At 43.5% G+C, this 25059-nt stretch overlaps 1 protein-coding gene across 3 annotated transcripts in view; it reads right to left on the bottom strand.

Moving 5' to 3' along the window:
• Window positions 1–12302: 12302 nt before the first annotated feature.
• Window positions 12303–25059, bottom strand: part of RHOBTB2 (Rho related BTB domain containing 2) — a 216801-nt gene continuing 204044 nt past the window's right edge. For all 3 annotated transcript variants that reach the window (XM_085634015.1, XM_085634016.1, XM_085634017.1), the window contains 2 exons: window positions 15355–15460; window positions 12303–13055 (listed from right to left, as the gene is read on the bottom strand). In XM_085634015.1, coding sequence (XP_085490141.1) covers window positions 12829–13055; window positions 15355–15460 — 333 coding nt within the window. In that variant the 3' untranslated portion in view covers window positions 12303–12828. The remainder of the gene's footprint in view (window positions 13056–15354; window positions 15461–25059) is intronic.

The following is a 25059-nucleotide window of genomic DNA, read 5'->3' as shown; positions in this document are numbered from 1 at the left end:
GGGCGGCCGTTCTTAGAGCCTCTTCCACAGATTGTGCTGACCACCGACGCATCCCTTACAGGATGGGGAGCCCACCTCCTTCAACACACCACTCAGGGCAGGTGGACTACTCAACAGAAACAGCTCCACATCAATCACCTAGAACTTCTAGTGGTGTTCCTAGCACTGAAATCCTTCCAAGTGCACCTAAAAAACAAAACTGTTCTCATCCGCACGGACAACATGACCAAAATGTATTACATACAGAAGCAGGGGGACACACACTCTCTACAACTGTCCCAACTTGCACAAAAAATCTGGAGATGGACAATTCCTCAAAACATCTACCTGCTAGCAGAACACCTCCCAGGGGTTCAGAACCAGGTGGCCGACCTCCTAAGTCGACACACACAGCAAATACACGAATGGGAATTACACCCCAAAGTCCTACTCCCATTCTTCCAAAAGTGGGGACAACCAGACATAGACCTGTTTGCCACACAAGAAAACGCAAAATGCCCAACCTTCGCCGCCAGGTTTCCACACCCGCAGTCAAAGGGCAATGCGATATGGATGAACTGGTCAGGCAGATTTGCGTACGCTTTTCCACCTCTCCCACTCATTCCATTTGTAGTACGCAAACTGAAACAACAGTCGCTACCGCTCATCCTAGTAGCTCCCACTTGGGCACGCCAACCCTGGTTCACCACACTTCTGGAACTATCTCTAGTTCCACATCAAAAACTGCGTCTCTCCCTTGCTCTATTAACCCAGAACCATGGAGAAATCAGACACCCAGATCCTCAAACTCTGAACTTGGCAATCTGGCTCCTGAAGTCTTAGAGTTTGGATACCTCAACCTCCCTCCAGACTGTATGAATATCATAAAGGAAGCCAGAAGACCTACTACTAGGGCGTGTTATGCAGCAAAATAGAAAAGATTTGCCATTTACTGCACTAACAATGACATACGCCCACTGGATGCGTCCATCCAAAACATCATTTTCTACTTGCTACACTTGCAAAGATGCAATTTAGCTTATTCTTCTATACGTCTACATCTAGCGGCATTAGCAGCCTACTTGCAAAATAGGCAACACCTGTCCCTCTTTAAGGTACCAGCCATTAAAGCATTTATGGAAGGTCTTAAAAGAATTATTCCTCCAAGATTACCACCTTCACCAGTGTGGAACCTTAATATTGTTCTAACAAGGCTCAGGGGTCCCCCATTTGAACCAATGCACAAATGCGAACTGCAGTTCCTAACATGGAAAGTGGCTTTCCTTGTCGCAATCACATCCCTGCGAAGAGTAAGTGAAATACAAGCCTTAACTCTTGAAGAACCCTTCCTACGACTACATCGTAACAAAGTGGTTCTTAGGACAAACCCAAAATTCCTCCCTAAAGTAATTTCCCCTTTTCATCTAAACCAGTCAGTCGAACTGCCAGTCTTCTTCCCTAATCCAGACTCAGTAGCTGAGAGGGCACTTCATACCTTAGATGTTAAAAGAGCCTTGCTTTATTAAATCGACAGAACAAAACCTTTTCGAAAAACCAAGCAACTGTTTGTTGCTTTCGCGCCACCACATAAGGGCAACCCCATTTCCAAATCGGGTATAGCCAGGTGGATAGTTAAATGTATCCAAATATGTTACCAAAAGGCTAAACGTACTCTTACAGTTCCCCCTAGGGCACACTCCACGCGTAAAATAGAGGCTTCTATGGCATTCTTAGGGAACATCCCCTTAGAAGACATTTGCAAAGCAGTCACATGGTCTACTACACACACCTTCACTAAGCACTACTGTGTCGATGTGCAATCCAAACAACAAGCTTCAGTAGGCCAAGCTGTCCTAAAAACTCTATTCCAAACTGCTGCAACTGATACAGGTGACCACCGCTAGGGGAGACACTGCTATATAGTCTATCCTTAGTGTGTGATCTGCAGCTCATATGCCTCGAACGGAATATGCTACTTACCAGTATACATCTGTTCTTGGCATGTAGAGCTGCAGAGCCACACACGCCCACCCGCCTCCCCGGGACCTGTATCTGTTCCAGCATTGTCTTAATTAGACACTACACATGGACATCCTTTCTCTCTACTTCTTATACACTCCATCATTTCCCATCATGGCGAAAAACAATCTGAGGATGGCGTGGATGCCCATGCGCACTGTTGTCCAGAGGAGGAGTCACCTATCTCGTGACCAAAGACTTCTTCCGAAGACAACAACAACCTGCAATCATCCGAGCCCAACACCAGATGGCGATCTTATCCTTAGTGTGTGGCTCTGCAGCTCTACATGCCAAGAACAGATGCATACTGGTAAGTAGCATATTCCTTTTTGAACACTTTGTGCACACTGTGAACCATTGTTAGGATACAATACTACCGAGTAATGACACACAGAATTCCGCATCTTCAGCAGCAAACAGGGAACACGTTCATTCTGGATAACTTAGAGATGGTGCCAGGGGTGGACTGGACAAAATATAGGCCCGGCAACCAAAATAAAAGTTTCACCCCATTAATGAATCAGACTGCTAAAAAAGCTGTCCACATTTGAAAATTGGGACAGCTTTGAACTTGTAAAGACATGAATACGGCATGGATTGAGCTTGCTGCACAAAATGTGTATTATAATGTCAGAGAAATCAACAGTGAAATACATTGACAAAACCAATAGGTCTTGCCTATGCGAGAGTTATTGGCTTTGCCAATGTGTTGTAGCTATATTGTACACCAGCGTGCTTCTGTTCAGCATGGCTAAGAGTTAGTGGCATAGAGAGAGTGGAGTGGCATAGAGTGTTGTAGAATGGATTGGCACTAAGTGACATAGAGTGGAGTGGAGTGGCATTGAGTGGAGTGTTGTAGAGTGTAGTCGTTTCATAGAGTGACCTGCATTAGAGTGGGCAGGCATACAGTGTAGTAGAGTGTCAGAGACTACAGTGGCATAGAGAGGAGTGGTGTAGAGTGTTGTACAATGAAGTGGCGTAGAGTGGAGCAGAGTGTCATAGAATGGTGTGTCGAGTGGGCTAGAGTGCCATAGAGTTGAGTATGCATGGTGTGGAGTAGAGTATTGTAGATTGGAATGTCGTAGAGTGAGGTGGTGTGGAGTGGCATAGAGTGTCGCAGAGTGGAGAAGTGTAGAGTGGAGTGTTGTTGAGAGGAGGGGAGTGTTGTAGAGTGGAGTGGCTTAGAGTAGAGTTGTGTGGATTGTTGCAGAGTGTTGTTTAGTGGAGTGTTGTAGAGTGTCAAAGTGGAGTAGAATGTTGTGGAGTAGAGTGTCATATAATGGAATGGCATTGAGTGGGGTATAGTGGTTTGGAGTGGAGTAGTGGAGAGTGTCGCAGAGTGAAGTGGTGCAGAGTGGTGTAGTGTCAGAGTGGCGTGGAGCGGCATAAAGTGGAGTAAAGTGGAGTAGTCTAAAGTGAAGTGGAGTGGCGTAGAATGGTTTGGAGTGGCGTAGAGTGCAGTAGGGTCCGAAAGTAGAGTGGTGTGGATTGTAGTAGAGTGTAGTGACGTACAGTGGAGTAGAGTGTCCTAGAGTAGAGTGCAATACAGTGTCACAGAATGGAGTTGCATGGAGTGGAGTCAAGGGTCGTAGAGTGGAGTTGCGCAGCGTGGAGTATGCATGGTGTGGTAGCGCAATGCCATTGCAGTGTACTCATTTTCAATTCAATGACCATTACATTTGCACTGACATACAGTTTTACCTAGTGTATTGATTCCTTTAGATCCAATTAAAATATTTGTTTGCCCCACGCATCTGAATTACAAAAAATGTGCTTCATTTGTGCTTTCCTAATTCTGATATATTCTGAAATATTCATACTGTTCTTTTACAGGCATTTACATGTTGTGTGCTAGAATAAAGTAACATCCTACAGCCTTTTTACATTCCCATACCCAGCAAGATTGTCACATAAATCCTTTCACTTTGCAGTCAGAGAAAGAAAAGTAAGCACCAACCTCCCTGGAAGACAGAGTCTAACATTTGACCTCTGTTTTTGAACGCACAACAAATGTGACAAGATAAAAGCATACTTTAAAGACCTGTTTATTGCTCCTTCATTTCTGAACTCTAGCATAGTTATTTTAGGGGTGTTTCGGCACCCTCCACTCCCCTACTTCCATTACCTATATGGCATAGGGAGTGGAAGTAGGGCAGTTAAAGGTGCAAAATTGAAGTTATGGTATTAGTAAAGAGCACTGACCAAAATAAACACGCTTGTAGACAGAACATTGTTTTCTGACAGGCATGCAGGATTAATAAGCTGGTAGAAGCAAAGATAAGTAGAATCAGTGAAGCAGAAAGCAGGTTTACTTCTTCCGGAACTAGCATACACGGGAGATAACTGAAAACATATGCACCCTTGTGGAGTGCCTTATCAAAAAGGAAAAAAGAGTTCATCAGAGAAAGCGAACACTTTTATTTATGAATAGAAGGAGCCAGACAGAGAGGTGGTAAACAGGCTGCGCTCCAAGGGAGGGGAAAAAGACATGCTGGACGGCCTAAAAAACATAAAGTAAGCTAATGGAAAGCAAGCAAATGCGAGTTACAAACCACAAAGCCAATGGAAAGCAATAGGTGGGTGGCATTCTCAGGGAAGATGGCAGAATGTCCCCAAGAAGTCTTTAGAAACGAGACAGCTTTGCTGTCTGGTAGGCTTCGACCTAATAACCGTCCCAGTAGACCATGCAAAAGCCCACAAACCATCAAAAAACAGCCCACACACTGACCTATCAGACCGGCCCATCTGCCACTGCTAAACTGCCCTAAATGCCAGTCTGATCCTGAATGGTGCAGTCACCAGATTTCTGCCTGTTTGTGCTTCATTTATAGGAAGGTGGTAATGGGACAACCACCAAACATTGGCGCCTGTGCCATCAGCCTCCCTCTTACTTCCCCCACTTCATTTACAGTGCAGGAGAAAGCTGTTTTCTGATTGGCATACCTATTGCTCACAAAACCCTTGCGGCAGGCCTGACGACAGTGGGAATTTAGGGCAGCTCCACAAACGAAATTTCCACCAGCGCAATTTCTCTCCTGGTCTGCCATACCAACCATCTTATTTTAAACAGTCAAACACAGAAATGCCCCCAAAGTCTGGGATACATAACCAAGCTTGTGCTGGTCTTTAGTTATGTCACTTCTGAAGAAGGGCTTCCGCCACGAGGATCTGTCTTCAGAAATGTAAGGGCAGGTCAGCCATACTGTCCTAAAATGGTAGACCTGCAGTCATTTTTTTACTCAAAGAGGCTCACATGATAGATGAGGGTTTTTTCTGGGGGATAAATTGTCCACTGAAGAATTTCGCCCGCCAAACCATAAATAACTACTTTTGATTTTGACAACTCTCCATGAAGAATAGTGCTGTGTTCTCAACAGGCAGTGCTATACCATTATCCCTGGCACAGAGAAGTAACTTTTTGCCAATATCACATCAGCTCACCTTTACATTTTCCACAGATTACTTTCCCACACCCCATCCTAATTACAAAAGTAACCTACATTTCGAAGCATACCCTATGCTGCGCCAGGCGAAGGTGAGCTATGCTGCAACTCTTCACTAAGTCTGGGCGGTGAACTCCGCTAAGTTTTCCGCACTCCGCGTTACGTGGAGCTCGTGGAGTTTTTTCCCTCGCTCGCGTTCCTCAATGTCAAGTTGGGAAAGTGCAAGTGAGAAAAATCCACCTCCCAGTGAGATATTTCCTCATTCACGAACGTCAACATCAAGTTGGTGAGCGCGAGTGTGGAAAATCAACCTCCCGGCGAGATTTCTCAACTTGGGCGGCCAGATTTCTCATTGCAAGTGGTCGCGTGTGCTCGCAACCGCTCGCGCTGAGAAACTGTCCTTTCGTTTTGAGAAAGCTGTCGTTCGAGTAAAAATCTTCTCGAGCAGCAGAAAGGAAGCAGTGCCCGCTTGTGCTGTGCATGTTGCCGTTCGCAATGATTGGACAGTGCGGACAAGCACCTGGCACTAAAAATCACCGCAAACAGCATTTATCTAACGCACTGCGCCGCTTGGAGTTCTGCTCCAGGCTTACTCTTCGCATACCCATAAAGGACGTTGAGAGCCACTAAGGTGTACTATGCCACATAAATTATATAAATTATGTTTGTGGTCTTATTGCAGTGCTACACCCAGGAGCAATCAACATCATAGTAAAAAAACTAGCACCAATCTTTAACTCTCCTATCAAATCAGCCCAGCTACCATTACTAATCCTAAGACTGTCAGTTGTTATATTTAGTGTTTACATGCTACTTTCAGTTGCTTCAGAGCACTTTGACACCCTGTAGCCTTCTGAAATGCCAAAGCAGCAGGTTGCAAATAGTCATCCTGAATGGAGAGCACCCTGCATCAAATGATATGTGCCAGGAGCCATACTCTCTGGTGGCTTCCTAGCCCCCATGGGGCCCCTCAAAAGTGTGAATGGCCGGCTCTAATGGTAGCTTGGCTGCTTGAAGTATGTACAGCTGGTAGCAGTAAAGTGGGTTATAGATGGAGGGTTATTCCTGAGAAACTACCACATAAGGGCCTAGGTACAAATGCATTTTGAAGTACTAAAGGAGTAATGTTGTAGCACTCTTTACCATACCTTACATGCTTTTGTGAATTGGCCTCAAATCATCCAAAATGGTAATATTCATGGAAAACTCCTATAAATGTAGTGCAAATAGAAAAAAAAATCCCCTCTATGTACTTGCACTAATAAGGAGCTGGATGTTTCGCGTTTGATTCCCAAAGGAGTAAAAGTACGCCAGAGTACTCCTGGAGTACTTCCAGTATTCATAAATGCTTTTGTGAATCAACAGTATGTCTAAGAGAAAGCACATGACGTCACTTTAAGAACCAGGGAGGTCAGGCCAAACATTGAGCTATCTCTTAGGCCTCTTGGATCCCATAGTTCCAAACTGTATGTGCAGCTGGGCTTGATCCATTTAGTGGCCTGTGTTATGTATAGGAGATTTGGGCCCTCACGCCAACTCAGAAGTGTGACTGCTTCTCGCCACATATTTTCTTGCCATTCCAAGAACGCTGAGCAAACCCCCTATGTTTTGATTAGGTTGGCAAAGAACCATCCCATCCCCTGCCCTCTATACTCCAAGGAAGGTGGAATCCCGCCCAGATACCGGTTGGGGGTTGAAGACCACAAATAACTTAATTACAGGAGAGTTTAAAAACACTACAGCCATACTGAGTGCAGGGAAGTATGCACTATCCTCCTGTGATGGACAAGTATGTGAAACCAGGGTATTATGTTGTACGTTTTGTAGATCTGCTGCTTTTGTATCTCCCCAGTGCCCCTGCTGAGTGGCAGCCCTATGTCTTCATAAGTGTCTTTTATTTGGGGACTGCATATATGGGTTCCTTAGTCTGAGATTCTACCCACACTCCGCATACATACCCCCCACTCCCCTGCAAACACACATACTCACAATGCTGGCTAACTACTTCTCTATACCCCTGCCATCTCTCCCTCCGGCACCATAGCAGATGGTAATACAATGTGTGGAAGTAACAAGATTTCAAAGGGTCTACCATGTCCACATCTGCTCCCTGGAAAGGAGTTGGTAACATACAACAACATTTTTAATAAGATTCATATGTGTTATATTTCTTACATCTGCCTTTTTTCTTTCTCTCTCGCTCTCTCCTTTTATTTAGGCCTTTTCTTTCCTTCCCCTCTTTTCCTTTGCTTTTATTATTCTCTCTTCCCTCCTATTACCCCCTTTTCCGTTTAATTTCCTCTTTTTATCTTGTTTTCTCTGAGTCTCTCTCTATCTTTCCCCCTCTCCCTTCACCTGTCCTCTGCACAGTCTTTTCTGCAGAGTAGAGGACAGGACCACCCCTCTCCCTTCTGACTCTTCCTTTTCCTTTACACTCCTCTTCTTCCTTCACCTATTCAATCCTCTCCTACGGGGGTTTCCAGGCAGGGTCAGCTGGTGGGGCATGGATAGTTGAGGGCATCTTCCTGCGGTGTCTTCTCCATTTGAGCCTCTTGGAGCCAGTGGGGCAAAGGGTGCCTTGGGCCACAGCCCCTGTCTCTTCCTCTCTCCTATCCCTCCCTGAACCACTCTGCACCCAATCCTGGGTGAGCACTGCACATAAATCCTTTGGTGGTTTAATAGTGTATCCATTATGCTGCTCCTCAATCACACCGGAGTAGTTTGGTGTTTTAACAGTGACTCCAATGGATTGCTCCGCTCCTTGGTCGGGGTGAAGCGGATGAGTGTGGGGGCAGCAGTGGTGGTGGAGGTGTTGTATTTACGGGTGGGAACTGTGGGAGACTATTGGCCGAGTCCCTCACTCTTTTGGGAATGGGTTGCCTCGAGGCCAGGTTCATCTTGAAATGCGCACCTCCATTTCTTTAGCATTCAAATAAGTCCAGGAGCATAGTGCTTGGCAAACATTTTGCCTATGTCCAGATGTATACAGTTTCTTCTGCTTTGCACCAAGGACCTCAAATGGTTTCTTAAAGATCTACCCTTTGGTGGTGTTCAAACTTGGTGTCGATGGGGGCTTCGGTGTTGCTTTCGATGCTGGGGGGGATGAAGTTTTCGCCTTGAATTTCAGTTCCGAGTGCATCTTTCCAGAGTCTCGTTGTCGAGGGTGTTGAAGCACTGTGCGCTTCAGCAACCTTGGATGGAGCTTTGCCGGGATTGACCCTGTCTCTTGAATCTAGGATGTCCCAGTCAGAGGAGCCAGAACCAAATGTTTCTGCTGCTTTCCAATCGACCCTCAAAGCTCTGCCTCTGTCGGGGTTTGAGGATGACATTGTGCCACCTGTGGTGCTATGAAGACACCGGGGTCAACCTGGTTATCGGTCCTGGGGGTTACTGAAGGAACTTCTCTTCATCATCGGATGACTTAGAGAAGATGGCTTCTGGATTCTATCCGCTTTGGCCTGCTGGTATGCTGAAGACCCCTGCTTCTTCTTCATCACCGAGATAACAGGCCCCTCCGATGATGCTTGTCTCTGCATTTTGGGGTAAGCCCACCATCTTTTCCTAGAGCAACGATGGATCTTCTTGAAGTGGAAGACAAGGCAGATGCCACAGGAGGACTCCTGTGGTCTGACAAGCAGCACAGTCCGGAGACCCTCTGCTGGTTGCTCCAGAAGTATTTGGTGTTACAACTAGGGCAGAACAATAAAGGTGTACCTTTCATACCCTCGCCTTAGTTGCATTCTCCAAAGGACCAAGAAGACTCGAAGTTCTTCGAGGGCGGAGCCAAACAGCTGCAATGCATCTAAGGCTAATGGTTAGGGACCATCAGATCCAAAGACCCCAGCGATGCAGGCGGAAGCTCTTGGCGGCGCAATAATGTTTTCATCACAGGCAGGGCAGGCTTTAACACTGGTGGTGCCCCGTGCAACAATGTTTGTTGGTGCCCCCAAATGACCACCTTCTTTGCAGTTTCCCATACCACCACCCTTTAATAGTGCCCCTTAAGTCTCCATATCCAGTTTCTTTCACATGCATTTCTTTTGCTTTATAGTGCCGCTTATTCCAGTTTAGAGAGTCAGAGCACTTTACTTCACACAAACATTACAGAATCAATTAATCATACGTGTATAAATCATTGTATATAAAATCTTATATAAGACAGAAGACTACAAGGTGTAGGAGTCACATGTCATCTATAATGGTAGACAGTATAATTAAAAAGTATTCTGGAGAAGTATAAACTATCTTAACTGCTTTTTGGTGTGCTTAATTTTGCCCAAGAGATCCTAATTTTATTCATGTTTATAAACATCTCTTTCATATGAAAGAGCACCACACCAAGGATACAAGTGATTTGTGGGAAGGGAGATGGTGTGGCCATGTATTATTACAAACAATGTACCCTCTCCTGTATGTTATAAGGCAATTGTTTGGGGTTCAATGACCTTAAAAAAAGAACTCACCCTTCGTCCACCTTCCTCTGTATGCTAGTTGAGGTCCTCGGTGACTCGCAATATCCTTATAATTTACAGAATGGGATATTTTTGCCCATATATAATTAAGTTGTGATACTGCTGTTATGTAATATTTTAATGCAGCTCGCGTTTTGTTAGATTTTGTATGATTTGGTAAAACCGTTAATAATTGTAATTTAAAAAATGACATAATACGATTGCTATGAAAACAGGCCAACTGGAGCAAATGGTTGAGGTTTAGGATCAGTATCAAAATTAGACCATGTGTACAGTATCACTCGAATGCTCATGAATATAAAAGAAAATCCCAGAAAAAGTACTGTAGGAACCTGCCAGACCTGGCCCTTAAACCCAGAGATTTGATTATCTGATTACACACAAACCAAGACTAGATGAGCCTGCAAAGGGATTGAGAGTGTGCTCACCTGAATGAAAACCAGGAGGATTACGGCACATTGTACTCAGATATTCAAACGCGTTGGTGCTATGGACCCACATATAGTGCACTCACACATTAAACATCTCTAGACGCCATGTACCGCGTCCATGGAAACAGACACATTGCAAAGCACATCCTTTACAAAAACAGTTTCCAAAATAAACTTCAAGACAGTCAAAACCTCAAGTGTATAGAAGAATCTCCCTACAAAATTGTCTCTATTTAACTCTGAAGCTCAGTCAAAACTCACTTCCTAGATCTATGGGTTTGATATTGGGAGTAGGTATCATTTTGTGTAGAGATATTTGCGAGAGGACAGGATTTTAGAAGTGTATGTTTTTGCAAAATATGTTTTGTAGTCTGTTTTCATACGTTACTGTGGTACTTTATACCAGCAACAAAATCAGTCAAAATCGGAAAAGTAACTTATGAAAATAGAGGTTTTGAAGCGACTCTCCTCTCAAGTAATGAATTTCAGAAAGGGGGACCATGATCAAATGGGTTTCCTATTAAATATATCCACACAGAGCCCCACGTTGTTTTCATGGGCCTCGGAGCAAAAAAAGAAGACGAGACTGCTCCATGTTTGGAGACTTTCTGCAGTTGAGTAGTGAGGGTTATTACCCTTCAGAAGCAAGCATATGGTGACACACATCTATAACCAAAGACAGTGTTGAATATAGACTTAGAGCCTACCGTAGCGGGGGCTCTACCGACCATTAAAGGCCTGCTCCAGCCTTTCAGCGAGGGCCTTTAACAAGGGAGCGGGCCTTTAATGGCCGGTAGAGCCCCCGCTACGGCGGGCTCTAAAACTATTAGAACATTCCGCCACAATGGGCAGAATGTTCAAATTTGTAAAACAAAGGTCTAACGGAGCCTGAGGGAATTGAAATCCCCTCAGGTTCCGTGAGGCCTTTTGTTCACAGCAAAAGCTGTGAAGAACCGTTGGAATGTTGGAGCTCTGGGCTTCTACCGGCCATTAGGAGCCCGGAGCACTCCATTGTTTTCAATGGAGCTCCCAACATTCCAATGTTCTAATGTCCAGTAAGTCTGGTACCTACTGATATTGATTTGAATTTATAGATTCTGAGTGATGGTTAAACACCAATGGAAATGCATGAAGCACGGATGGTAAACATCCTTTACAACGACTGTCATTACCACACATTTTGTACTCCTCAAAATCTTTTACAACGCAGGGCTTTACACCGCAAACCATTACAACGCATTCCTCATTACAACGCCCCGGTGGAGTATGAATAGTAAATTGCGTAGTAATGGACTATGCGTTGTAATGGATTGCGTTGTAAAGTCCTGCGTTGTAAAAGATTTTGCGGAGTAAATAATGTGGGGTAATGGCATGCGTTGTAAATATGTGCGGGGTAAAGTGTCATATTCAGCACAGATACATGGAAGATGCTTGGGTGTATAGCTGTGTGGAGGATGACAAATTGCTGCTGGATACAACTGGATACAATTCTCAAAACCTGCTTTGGGAAAACAGTACATGTTCCTGTAAAAATGTATCCTTAGTTCTGAGACAAACCAGGTGCAGTCTGTTTATGGAGCTTGTGCATTAGTATGCTGGCCTGACAGTTTAATGTTTAATTTAAAGGATGAGAGCTATAGATCATTGTGTTGGGTTGGTGGGCAACCCATAGGATGAAACTTAAAAGGGGATTACACCGAGTGGAGTAGGGATGGGCCGTAGCCCCTTCTCCTCTGTAGGCTCAGAAAATAGCTCTCTTTCATCTATGTGAGAAGATCCCTGAATGAAGGCTTTTCATTTTATAGCAGTGGCTGCACTTGTGTCTTGGGGGATATTCTCTTTGGGGTTATGTTGCCGTAACCGGCCAGCGAGGGAGAGCTTACAAATTCAGAACGCAAATGAACTCAATAACGGTGGGCACAATATTATCAAGCAATAGAACTTGGGAATATAGAAACAAAATTTCACTTGAGTTTATTATATAAAAATATGACACATATGTAAACATTCAGTTCTTTGAAGATAAAAGCCCATTATAGGTTCTGGCTCCGGAGTCTGTAGAGTCCAGGTATGTAATGGATCCAATTCTGGACTCTGTAGAGTAACAAGCAAGTTCTGGTTCTAGACTTTGGAAGGTTCTGGAGTCAGAAAGGTTCTGGTCTAAATGTTTCTTGTTCCAGCAGCTGGAAAATTCAGGTCAGAAACGTTCTGGAATATGGAAAGTTCTAGTCTGAAAGGTTCCGGAGTCCTGAAGATTCTAGCCTCTGGCTTGGCAGGGATCCACCACATCCGCCACCCTGAACCTACCCCTGCAGAGTCCCACTATATTCAGGGGCGGTTCAATGCCTCCCCTATTTCGTCCCCCTCCACGACTGCAGACCCATATTCTGAGGTATCACTGAGGTTCAGCTGAAGGTGGTGCATCCACACTTTCTCCTAAACCTTCACCACAGGATAGGACATAGGGGGGAATCTTTCAAATGTTCAAACCACAGTCTGAGAGGAAGAGGAGGATGAGGAGGAAGCAGATGCGGTACTTGGCGAGGATGGAGAGGCGGTGGCATTCCAGAACAGCCATCTTTTTTTGGGCTGGCGCTTCTGGTGCAGGTAGTCTTCCTTCTGGCGCTCCTTGCGTGCCCGTTGGAAGTGGTCTTCCTCTTTCAGGTACCAGACGGGTGGCCAGCGGTGCTTTTCAAAGTACTCCTGGTTCTCTGCCACGAAAAGAGAGACATGTCAATAGGCCGTTAGTATAGGAAATGTGAAACACAAGGCATAAGATACAGATGGCCAAAAACACACAGTACCTGTGAAAGGGAGTAAAAGCAGGGGGGGGGGGGGCAAACAGAGAGAGAGAGAGAGAAAGGTGGACTGACTAACCAGGGCACAGGGTAACAGTAGAGAAATATAGCATAGATCACAAGCACTAGTTGGTTGATGGAGAGCCAGAGAGAGGAAGAGCATGGATGGGACAAGTTGTCACGGGGAGAAGAACAGAGGTGGAAGGTGCAGGACACGAGTAGGTAGGAAGGATGAATATTAGGATGTGCCCACCTACGGTTTCATTTATGAAACCTTTTAGTTTTGGAGTAAGCTGCTCTTAGAGACATTTAAATAGGAAGGTGCATACTATCTGTAACTAAGTAGCAAAGGTGTGGTGCTGTAACCCAGGGACAAGAACCTAGCTAAATGGAAAGACTGATATGGCCAGCAGTACAGTCCACTTTTAAACCCACCATGCTCTTTTTAAGATATGGAATTGTTTTTCTGTGCCTTCATGGTGACTAAGCTACCCTGTCAATTCCCAGCCCCTCTATGCAATGAGTATCGCCCATGTAGTTTGCTTCTAGGTAATCTGAATGGGCTGTGATTTGCAGGACAAGACTCCACTGATAGAGGAGGCAATACATGTTTTTATGTATAGGTGACAACTTGACCTTCTATGGAGTCAAACTCTGTTTATCCTCAACATCTGCACAGCAACAGAAGTATTTTCCAATAATGGGCTGCATCCTGATTTGCTTTGGACACGTGCATATATAGAGGCAACAAAATCACCCATATGGAGTTAACTTTGAGCACAACCCTCTACCTTAAGCATTTTGCCTTGGAACAATACACTCGAAAGTCAGCAAGAAGTTTAAGTTTACAAACTGCCCACACGGCTAGCCGCAGCCTCTGCTGACGCAATAAATAGGACTTAGTTCTGGCTCAACATCTGATTAATCTTGGGTGTGAGCTAAGCATAGTCAAACATCCACCCACACAGAACCTCACCCTATTCTGGATGCAGTTTTGGGGTGCCTTGAAAAACTTGCCTGATGCAGCTGTGACTCACTTTTGTACAGGACCTATGACCTGTTGGATCAAGTGCTTCCTCATATGGTGTTGCAGAAGTTCCAAGAGACCTATTTGTCTATCTGCTTGCCTGTTGTAGCCCAGTGGCTCCATTTTGTAATGCAACATGGAAGTCATATTTTCTCTGGCTTCAGGAAAGTTTACTTCAACTGACATATTCATTAGTTCACCATGAGAGTCATTCGCTGACCTCGATGACTGAAAGGCAGACCCCTGGATGGCTAATATTTATGATTGTGCCACAAAAGCTATTGTGTTCCTCACAGTCATTCACGTCTTCCCTGAGGAGTCGAGGTCTAGTTGGGAGAGAGCTTCAACAATGGAAAGTGAGTTATTTGAACCAAATCACTGAAGTGAAGAGATGGAAACCCACACTGATGGTCACCTGGAGCCTGTCACAATTAGGATTTCTGTCATGCAGACTGGCCCCAGCCCATACCAGTCCACAAGGACATCCTACATGCAAACGCTGAGAGAAGGGAATGCGACAGCCATCTGTTGAACACCAGACTACATCCTGGAATGGCACAGACTTTATAGAACTACTTAATCCAGGCTCTTGCACGATTTATAAAAAAAAGTTGTATACACTTCGAGTTGGAGCAATTATTATATTTATATACCTTACATGCACCAACATGACTTTACCTTCTTTACTCATACTTATGTTGTGTATGAGATAGAGGTCATGCAGAGTAGAGACTGATGAGAAAGCAAAGCACACAGAGGAAACAAAAAATAAGGAGGGATAATTGGGATCAGAGCAAGAAGATGAAAATGGAAATGGAAGGCACAAGTCAGAAAGTGAAGTGAGGGCACCATGAAGAGCTATCAGTGTAACTAGGGAGTAGAGGAAACTGAGGACGGGCATAGGACGATGGATGCTTGACGAAGTGAGAATGAAAAGGGAAAGAAAGGAGAAAATGGAGAATGAGGGCACACTAGGAGAAAAAAGAGAGAGCACCCGGGTACAGAAGATGGTCAGAGAGTGCTGTGGCCAGTGAGGATGAAGCAGTGACTGAGGAGTAAGCACTGGCGACTGACAAAAGAAAGCAGAGGATAAGGAAGCACTGAGGTCAGCGAGGAAGAAGGGAAGAAGTAGAAAGATAAGGGGTCAAAAACAGGAGGATACAGAGTATGAGAAGGGGAACTTACCGACTGACATGGTCTTCATATCTCTGGGGAATTTACGGCAGACACTGTTGTAGTTTGTGCAGATGTGGTGGAGGCACCAGTTACCGAGTTGGTGAGCGCAGTGGAACTGAAATAAAGACACAGTCTTAATATACACTTCAACCTGCGTCAGCGCATACTGCATTCTAGCAAACACACCCATGCAGCATTAACATTATTAAACCTCTCGGTGGCAGCTCCTCAGCTAAGGCGGAGGAGCGTCGCCCAACTGCTTTTTTGCAGTGAAACACAGAGAAAATAAAATTATAATAACTCGCATTATTTTAATTTTACTTTCTCCTACTTCCTCACACAGCTGTGCGTGAGGGAGCGGGGGCAGGGGAGGAGTGGTAACACCCTCCTAAAGTGTGCAGTGACAGCTTGGACGGCCCTCTCGGGCCGCCCTAAACAGTCTTGCACACTACGCATGTTCTCCATGCAGGCTGCATTACAGCCTACGTGGAAAACATGCCCAGGCCTCCAGTCAGCGTCTGAGTGCCGAAACACGGCACTCAGACCAATCACAACGCTGCTAAGGCAGGGTTGTGACTGGCTGACTGGGAGCCTGGGTGTGCTTCTTGTGGCCGAGCGAGGGAGGACTACGGAGGAGAGACACGGTGAGAAAGTGGCGAGAGGGTACGTTTAAAAATGTTCACTTAATTTTTTTATAGCTGCTTTCCCTGCATCCTCCCCCCTCCTGAATCCTTCCCCCCACCTCCCGCGTCCTCCCCCCGCCCCCGCTCACCTACCTCCGATCAGTGCCGGCCGCCGCTGAAACCTCTCACATGGTGTCACATGCTGCTAGGGTTGTCATCGCTCTTTAGGCTGTGATACAGAGGTCCAGAGTACAGGAAATCCCTCATACAAGGAATAAGTACCTTGTACAAACACCTCCACCATATATTAGAATCCCTGGATGACACAAGTCTCCTGGTCATACTTTAATAAAGGGCAATTCTGATACCACACATTGGCCACAATACAAACATAAGCAGTCTCTTAATTGTACCACCTCTGTTTGAAGGAACATTCAGAGGTGGCAAAATTCTCAAACCCTTGCAACTGCAGCTCTGGAAACTTCAGGGAAAGCAGAGTCATAAGCAGAAGGGTGACATATATTCTCTTAGATAAGGGGGTCAGTAAGTTTAAAACAAACGCATCTACCTGCACATAAAAGCCAAAAATACCCATTACAACTTGAAACAACACACTCAAAACAAATAGAAATAATGATCTTCCGGCAGAAAACGGCTTGACGGAAAACCAAACGTGCAGAACTGTCTCAAAACAAACCGAGTCAGTCAGAAGAAAGAGACAAAAGCCAAACCTCAAATTCTACAGAAACAGGCCAACAACAAATTCGGACTGTTTCATCATCATCAAGTGTTATTTCGGCACATTGCCAAAAAAGCACATAAAATCGGATACATCAGTGCAATAAGACATTAAAACAGCATAATAAATACTATTTAAAAAATCGAGAATAAAGTATGGTGTGATAACAGCAATGGATAGTAGTCAATCAATAAGGCCAGGATTAAAAACACAAAAACATACATTAACTGGGAATCCAAGTACATGATGCCAAACAGCACATAATTCATGTATTTGCAGCCAGATGCATAATAAAACTAAAAATGCGAACAAGTCCCCAAACCTAAGCTGGTGACAACAGAGCAACCTTTTTCGGTTTGCTTCTCCACATACTCAGTAAGAAGCGGGAAACCACATAGTCAATCAGTTTAAGATCCTAAAACCAGATCTAAACTCCCAACTACCCAGATTATGGCACAAAGGCAGAAGCCAAGACCTCTTGAGAGCGTAGTAAAGAAAGCAGAAGAGCAGAACATGATCAATGGATTTCTTGATTCCTGGGAAAAGGGGGCAGCCTGTCGCTAGTTGTGAATAGGGATGCTGCATTCTTGCGGTAACTGATCGGAGCGGCAAGGTCCCTATCCGGAATTTAAGGTATAGAGTTCTAGCAGCCGGTGGCTCAATTTGATCCATATGCTCCTCCAGGTGCTAATCTTCTTTAAAATCCAGAAAGGTTACTGTCAAAGAGCCTACCCTACCAGGCCCAAGGAAACCATCATTTACATGACTCCAGTACATCCCCTTGAGTGTGGTCTTGGATATTCTACATATAGACTTTAAAAAAACAGGACCAAAAACAAATTAAAACAACGATTCTGTGTTGAAACATAACAAAATATATCCACTATTTAGAGAAGTTAGCTAAAAGGAACTCTGTGCTAGAACAAGCCAAAAGCCATGGTTTGTAATTAGAAGCAACCCTGTGGCGCCAGAATCCTTTAGTCACGTTGGGTTCCTTGCTGTGCCGCTACAGATATCCCTCTGTATTTCTCTTTTGATGAGATGATAGCAGCCAAAGAAACTGCAAGGTCAGGAAGAGTTTCTGTGGATGTGTTCAGCTCATGAACCCTTGCACTGCTCTCCAAACATTTCTAAGTGACAGGATGTTGGGAGATACACAGTCTCAAACACTGCAGTCTGTATCTCCTTCCTACCCACAGACAATGTCCAGCAACAAGAAAATACATAGTGTGGTATGAGCCTTCTCTGGCACAGCTCCCAGATCTGCTTTTTCCTTCCTTAGCAGATATATTTCGGATGCTTGCCGTGCCCTTCCTCCCAGCAGCCTGCCCTCTCACAAAGGCAGAAATATTCTCCTCTGTCAGGGAAGCATGGGTGAACATGGCTGAACGTGTGCAGGTTATGGCTAAAGCTGAAATAGGTTCCAACTGAACCAAAAACAAGCAGCAGAATGGCTCATTCAAATATCGATAACACTGTAGCTCCTTCTTATACTAAGCCATCAGGGTTATGTTTCGGACAGACTTTCACCAGTCGTGTAAACAGCCTCTCCTATAGTCTTGCAGGCCCCGTATCTGCTTTACAAGCAGAGACCATGAATCCATTTGACTGTGGGGTGGTCCTGAAAGGATTAGTCTGGAAACAAACCTGGGGTTAAACTAAAATGGACTGATACACTTACTACTACTCAATTTACTTACTACATTCTGAAAATGTATGCGACTCATTAGGAAGTTCCCTAAAATGTAACTTTACGATGAAGTAAAAAATATTGGCAAAAATACTTAGGATTCAGGATCAAAATGAAGTGGCTAGCCTAGAGCATCTAATCCAAGACAAAGTTGGCATGAGATGATACGATGCAACCTCAGAGTCCTTCAGTAGCAGCATCAGAGGTGAGGTTCACTAAAGCACCCAGATACAGGCAAATGAAAGATACATTTAAAAGCTTCCTTGCCATTTACTAAATGGCTCAGGAAAGTAAAGAGAGCCTACTTCACTAATCAGTATCCACACTGATTGCCTGTAAGGAAAATTATCGACGTAATACATGGATACATGAGCTCTGGGGAAAGAAACATTTCTAAGGGTAAAATAGCAGCAACCTGCAAAGCACTGAAAATTATAGAAATAACGAATTAGAGATTTGAATGAAAGAGGAAAAGGGGACTCAATTGCCAAAACATAATGAAATAAGTTCAAACAATAGAGTACAGGGTAAAACAACTACCAATGAAGTACACACTATACATTATGAGACTTGAGGCAAAAAGGTAAATTTTGCAAGAGATGCAACGATCAACTCAAGTAAAACCTTAGAAAGCTGTTACCATGGAAGTTAAACTAGCCACGTGGGTGAATCAAAATAAAAAACTAAAAACCGAGAATTATGAAAAATATTTGCCCATACCAGCAAAGTATATATTAATTTTGGATGATAACAGTAAAGAAAAAGACAAAACATTAAAATGCCACTGTCCGAACAATTCAGTAATTTAGAAGGAAAAAAAAACCTCTGGGTAGAAAGGGGGTTTACGACACCAGCGATAGCAGAAACCCAGCCAGTACTCACGTAAGAAGTGAAACACAAAACACTCAACTATGTCTATATTCTCCTATAAAATATTGCAATGAATCTGAGAGAGTACCTATTAGTTAATAAAGGGCTAATATGAGGTTTGAATTTAAGTAAAAAGCTGCATGATATAAAAACATATAGCCCTTGGTGAAATTACTTAATCTCTGGCAAACATTTTCAAAAACGTTGTCAAAAATGTATTAGGAAGCATAACCTAATCTGTGAGAAATTCCCACAGATGTAAGAGAGTGCACTAGACCTTTTAAATTCCAAAGTAGAACATTGAAATTAATAAATCAGTGGGTAACGTCCAGCTAAAATGCAGTGTACTAAAGTCAATTGGCATTGAGAATAAGGGAATAGAGGTAAAAGTTTTCTAGGAGCATTGGTTTTTTTTCAACTAGGACACCTGTGCACGGAACTTCCTAAAATACAGGACCTTGTTCTGAGAGGGCAGTAATGCCTGAGCTACCAACCCTGTGGGTAATCACGAGAGGAACACTGTGACTCATTTTCCTCTCATTTACCTGCATTAGGTAACAAACTAAGCTACAGGTGAGCAGGCCATGCAAGAACTTATGTGGAGACTGTGGGCCCGATTCACAGAACTAACTTAAGACAAAATCCTAAGCTTACTACCATTTTGGTATTCACAGAAGGCACTTACTCATTTTGGTATTCACATAAGTTAGGACTCCTAACTTTAGGACTCCTAAATGCCTTCTGTGAATACCGAAATTCTTTAAAGTTAGGATGTTTCTCAGTTTAGGAGTAGTAAAGTTAGGACTCCTAAACTGAGAAAAATCCTAACTTTAAGACTTTCGGTGTTCACAGAAGGCATTTAGGAGTCCTAAAGTTAGGACTCTTAACTTCTGTGAATACCAAAATGAGTAAGTGCCTTCTGTGAATACCAAAATGAGTAAGTGCCTTCTGTGAATACCACAATGGTAGTAAGTTTAGGATTTTGTCTTAAGTTAGTTCTGTGAATCGGGCCCACTGACTCTCATAGTTGTTCGCCATTTTTGAGTTCAAAAGCAGTAATGATGTGCTATTCTCTCATCCTGGAAATACAGATTTCAACTGTATCTTTAGTGAAGTGAGAATCCTGCATTACTTAGAAAAGGGCCATAGTCCTTATACTTGGCCATTTCATGGCAGGGCTAAAAAAAAAAAAACTAAGATTTATTGTTCAAAGAAGCACTGATAAATAAAGAAGTAAAATTACTAGATAATATGACGTGTGCGACCAATTACTAGCTACAAAACTGTGTAAACAATGACCTGAGGAGGATCAGGTTAGCTAGATCCAGACCAGTTCAGATAAGCAAATGAATCCAATCAATCAAGGGGTTACAAGGATACATTGAAACGAGATTGAATTGGACAAGTAATCAAATCCAACAGTCTGGTCCTGATAGACTGTTACAAAACACCTAACAGAAGTAAAGCCAACACCCTCCAATGTTCTGAATAAATCTGAAAAAGGACTGCGTGAGGGCAAGAACAGGGAAAATATCACACTGAGAGAGGCAGGTAAAATCCACACAAAAGTGGTTGGTGTCTTATAATCCCGGATTGTTCTTTGGGAAGTGCCATGCACTAGACTCCCCACAGATCCAGTATAAAAAGAATGGAGGATTACTATATATCTCGAGAGGAGATCTCTGAGCGGGGCTTTCTAAGACAATCCACTGATTGCAAGAGCTTCACCATGGGGGGCAGCATGGGACCTATTGATTATTCTGTTATATTTATTTATGCAGCACTTTTACTCAGAGATGGACTTTGGGATTGACAAGTCCATCCATCCCTGGGGATCATTTGTCACAATGTTGGATCTCGAAGGAAAGGAGCAAGAACTCATGATGAACAGAGGTCAGAAAAAGACAAATATATGGCGTGAAGTAGAAATTGTGGTCAACACTCACTGAGTACAGCAAAAACAAGTTTCTATGCAAGGCACCAAAGGGGAGCTTGCTAGGAACAAACTGTGAACTTGACGAAGCAGCATCAGACCTGCTACATGCATGTAAGACAAAAGGGAGTGGGGAGTATTCCAAAAAGACAAAACAGGTTTAACTCAAAAGACAGTTGCCCAGGTTAGATTGTCTAAAGTGAAATAAAGAGCTCAGATAAATATAATTCTCTGTAAAACAGCAACAACATAAAATGCAGAGTTTGTAAAAACAGTTTTATAAGAAGACCATGTGACAAGAAAAGGAGAAACTATTTTAAATCAGCAGTATTCCCACGTTCTGAAAAATTATCAAATGGGAGAAGTGACTGATCAAAGGCAGTTAAGTTAATGAACTTTTGAATTGGAAAGTGGGTAGAAAATATGAAACCCTTGGTTGCAATGAATACACTTGACTGTCCCTGTTCACAACATAACTGAAAGCTAAGTACAAAGTGGGAACCACCCTGAATGAATGATCCCGGTGTAAAGCCATGGCTCTACGTAAAAACTAGCCACCTTTGGTATTTTAATGATATTTTTAATTCAATTACGGATACACCTGAGAAATCAGAAACCAGGACTTGGGCAATAATCAGCTTCAGTGCTTAATTTGTAAGAGGATGAAAAGTGGCAGTAAACATACTTCAACACAAACCACTGCAGCTAACACACACTGCCAAATGCCAGTGCCGCTATAACCAAATACTCCAATAAATCCGACTATTTGGTCCATTTCATGTCAACGAAGCTGTAACAATGGCCTGGATGAGAAATTGTTATATATATTTTAAGATATGGTTAATTTTTAAATAATCTGCTGACTGCTCTACTCAAAAACAGACTAACAGCGCTACCATAAAGAAAAAGTCGATACCGAGCCCAGGCAAACACCGGCACAAGTTGAGGACTAGTTCTAATCCACTACTCCAGCTGTCATACAAAAATGGAGGAGGAATCTCAACTACAGTGTGATTTGGGGACGTCAAAGACCTATTGACCAGTGGTTCATTCTTTAGCTTTTGACCCAGAAATTGAACAATCAATTTGGAGAATTTCTCTGTATGGCTAATTGACTTCTGTTCGACATTTCACTGTATATATACACATGTCTATAAATTAGAAGTTACCGAAAACACCTTCCTAAAATGGCTATTTATGCCTTGTTCAGTGCTTCTCTACTCTCCTCACCTGGATCAACAACACAACTGGGATCCAACCTTTGCTAAACTGTGGGCTCTTCCCACCCATATCTCTTACAGGGCAGGACTCGCTCAATAATTTAAAAAAAAATCGATTGAGACACCTACCTTTGTTTTTTTATGTTTATTCGCTTTCCTCTAGAGCAGGTTACTGTACTGTCACACAGCATAAACTGGTAACTGAAAATATAACGGTTACTCTAATAGAATACCTATGATGGGACGATGCCACTAGACGCAGCACGGTTAGTGAACCCTATTTTAAGTGTCTGGGGACTAAAAATCAAAGCTGTTTATTACATGTTGCCAGAATCTTACCAGATTAATCAATGACCTCAAGTGGGTGTGGGGAAGACTGCTTCCTGATAAATCTCTATTGATTCTGCTTGGAAAGTGTGTGAACAAAAGTACTTTTATCCCTATTTTACCCAGCCGGCTCGGAGAATCACCAACAGTGGCACTGCCTCTGTTCAGAGCATCCGAACTTAAACCATACCCTGACAGTTTATAAAGAGACATCTTCTAGGGCTTAACTCTTTGCTGTATCAGAGTACCCGGTGTGCTCACAGAGAGTGTTATACATATGTGAAAGGCAGTAGCGGCCGGTGAGCTGGACGAGCGGCGGGCCGGGCGGGGAGGACAGGGGGTAGAGAGGGCATAGGGGTCACGGGTGGGAAAATGAAAAAAGTAATAGTAAAAAAAATACTTACCTGCAGCTGGCCACGTCACGTTCTTCTCCAGGTGGCACAGGCTTCCAGAATGCCCTGCGGCCAATCCTGAAGCTGCTCTTAAACATGAGAGCTCTCAATCATGAGAGCAGCTTCAGGATTGGCCTGAGCTCCCTTGATTTACGCTCCAGGGCAGACTGGGAGTCTGTGCCCGCTCTCTCCAACCCAACTGCATTGCCGGGTTGGAAGCTTTCACTGCGTGTGATGGTTTGACCGGCCTGGAATGGCCGGTCAAACTGTCATGCGCAGTGAAGGGAGTGCACCTACCCTCTGTGCCTGTCACCCCCAAGGCCCCACTCCCAAGACTCGGCAGGAAAGGAAAAATTAATCAAGTGTTTATTATCGTTTTATTTTTCCTATCCTGCTGTTTGTGTGGAGGGGGGAGGCAACGCTTCTCCGCCATAGCAGTGGAGCCGCTGCTGGTGAAAGGAACAAGTAGATTGGAGGTTGATGCAATGGCATGGTTTGTTGAAAAATCGTTCAAAAACCACAAACCTGCAAAGTATAAAGATTACTCACCGGAGAACTTCCTTCCTTTTAGTTTCTAAGTCTCTAGGATCTCAAATTCTATAGGGGGTAACAGACAGGGAAGCATATATCTAGGAAATGGTATTTTCATCATATTAGCAATCGGATTCTGTAAGAAAAAGGGGGATGGGAAACATTGTTTACCCCGCATTTCTTACTCCGCAATAACTTTTGCAACACAGGGCTTTACACTGCAAAACTGTTACAACGCACTCCCGAAAGTAACTCCCCCCTGAAGCTAGAATAGTAATTGCATTGAAATAGGGAATGCATTATAACGTATTGCGTTGTAAAGCCCTGCGTTGTAAAAGTTATTGTGGAGTAAAAAATTCAGGGTAAAGAATGCATAGTAAAAAATGCAGGGTAAAGTGTCCTATATAAGGGGATACAAGGTATTGTGAATTATTGAGAGCAAGCTGTTTTGAGAGAAAATTTGTTGCTGATTTTTTGGGGTATGTGTGTGATACTTTTTTGTGATTATCATGAAAGAACCCACAAGGGAAAGAGATGTATTCACACCGTATTGAGTACATTTTTTCACAATGAGCTTATTGTATATTTTGAAATGTGTTTTAAATGTTTTCTGGTTTTATCCGAAAGATGGTTTTCAGTGAAAGAGAGACTTTGATAATGATGGTGATAATTGTGTTTCTCTCGTCTAAGGTCAGAACTCTGGCCGCTAGGGATAGAGGATCTGGTTTGATCTGAGAACCAAGGATTCAAGTTAGGCTATGGAAGACCCCCAGTTTACAAGGAGGATTTAGGTGCTAAAACAGGGCTATGTTCTGCCCCTCTACTATTTAAATGAATGAATGAATAAAAGAAAGAAATAAACTAAACATATAAAATGCACTTTTAACTCAAGCCCCTTTAGCCCAAGTCCTTGTCCTAGCACTGGATATCCCTGTGACTAAGACATTCAGAAAAAGAATAATGCCGAAAAGCAAAGCAGATTCAGGCAGGGAACAGCCACGTTTTGAGACTCATTCTCAAGCACCAACGGTCCTTTTGAAGGCAAAGGCTAACAGGCAGTTTCTTCCAAGCTTGGGTCTCAAGGAAAGAAAAGAACTGGCAATGCCAATTGATCTTGATTACTATTACATACAAGCAAGGCCAAATGGTATTGCCAGTGCTTGTTTAAAATAATCCTCACTGTCTAACGAGATCAAGCTTATATCGACCACATTTCTACTGCAATTTTTTTAGTGGCCACTAGGTGGCACTGAAAGGTAGCACAGTGTGTTTTAAAAGCGGCTCTGTTTACAAAGGAGCGTTCTGAGCCAGATGAATGACGTTTATACCACAGGTGAAACAAAAAGCTCCTGTAGGCAAGTCAAACAGAGAAAGCCAGGAAAGAAAGAA

Source organism: Triturus cristatus, chromosome 11 (assembly GCF_964204655.1).
Source record: "Triturus cristatus chromosome 11, aTriCri1.1, whole genome shotgun sequence".
Lineage (NCBI taxonomy): Eukaryota > Metazoa > Chordata > Amphibia > Caudata > Salamandridae > Triturus > Triturus cristatus.
Note: the sequence above shows the minus strand (reverse complement) of the source record. Positions and strands in the feature narration are given on the sequence as shown.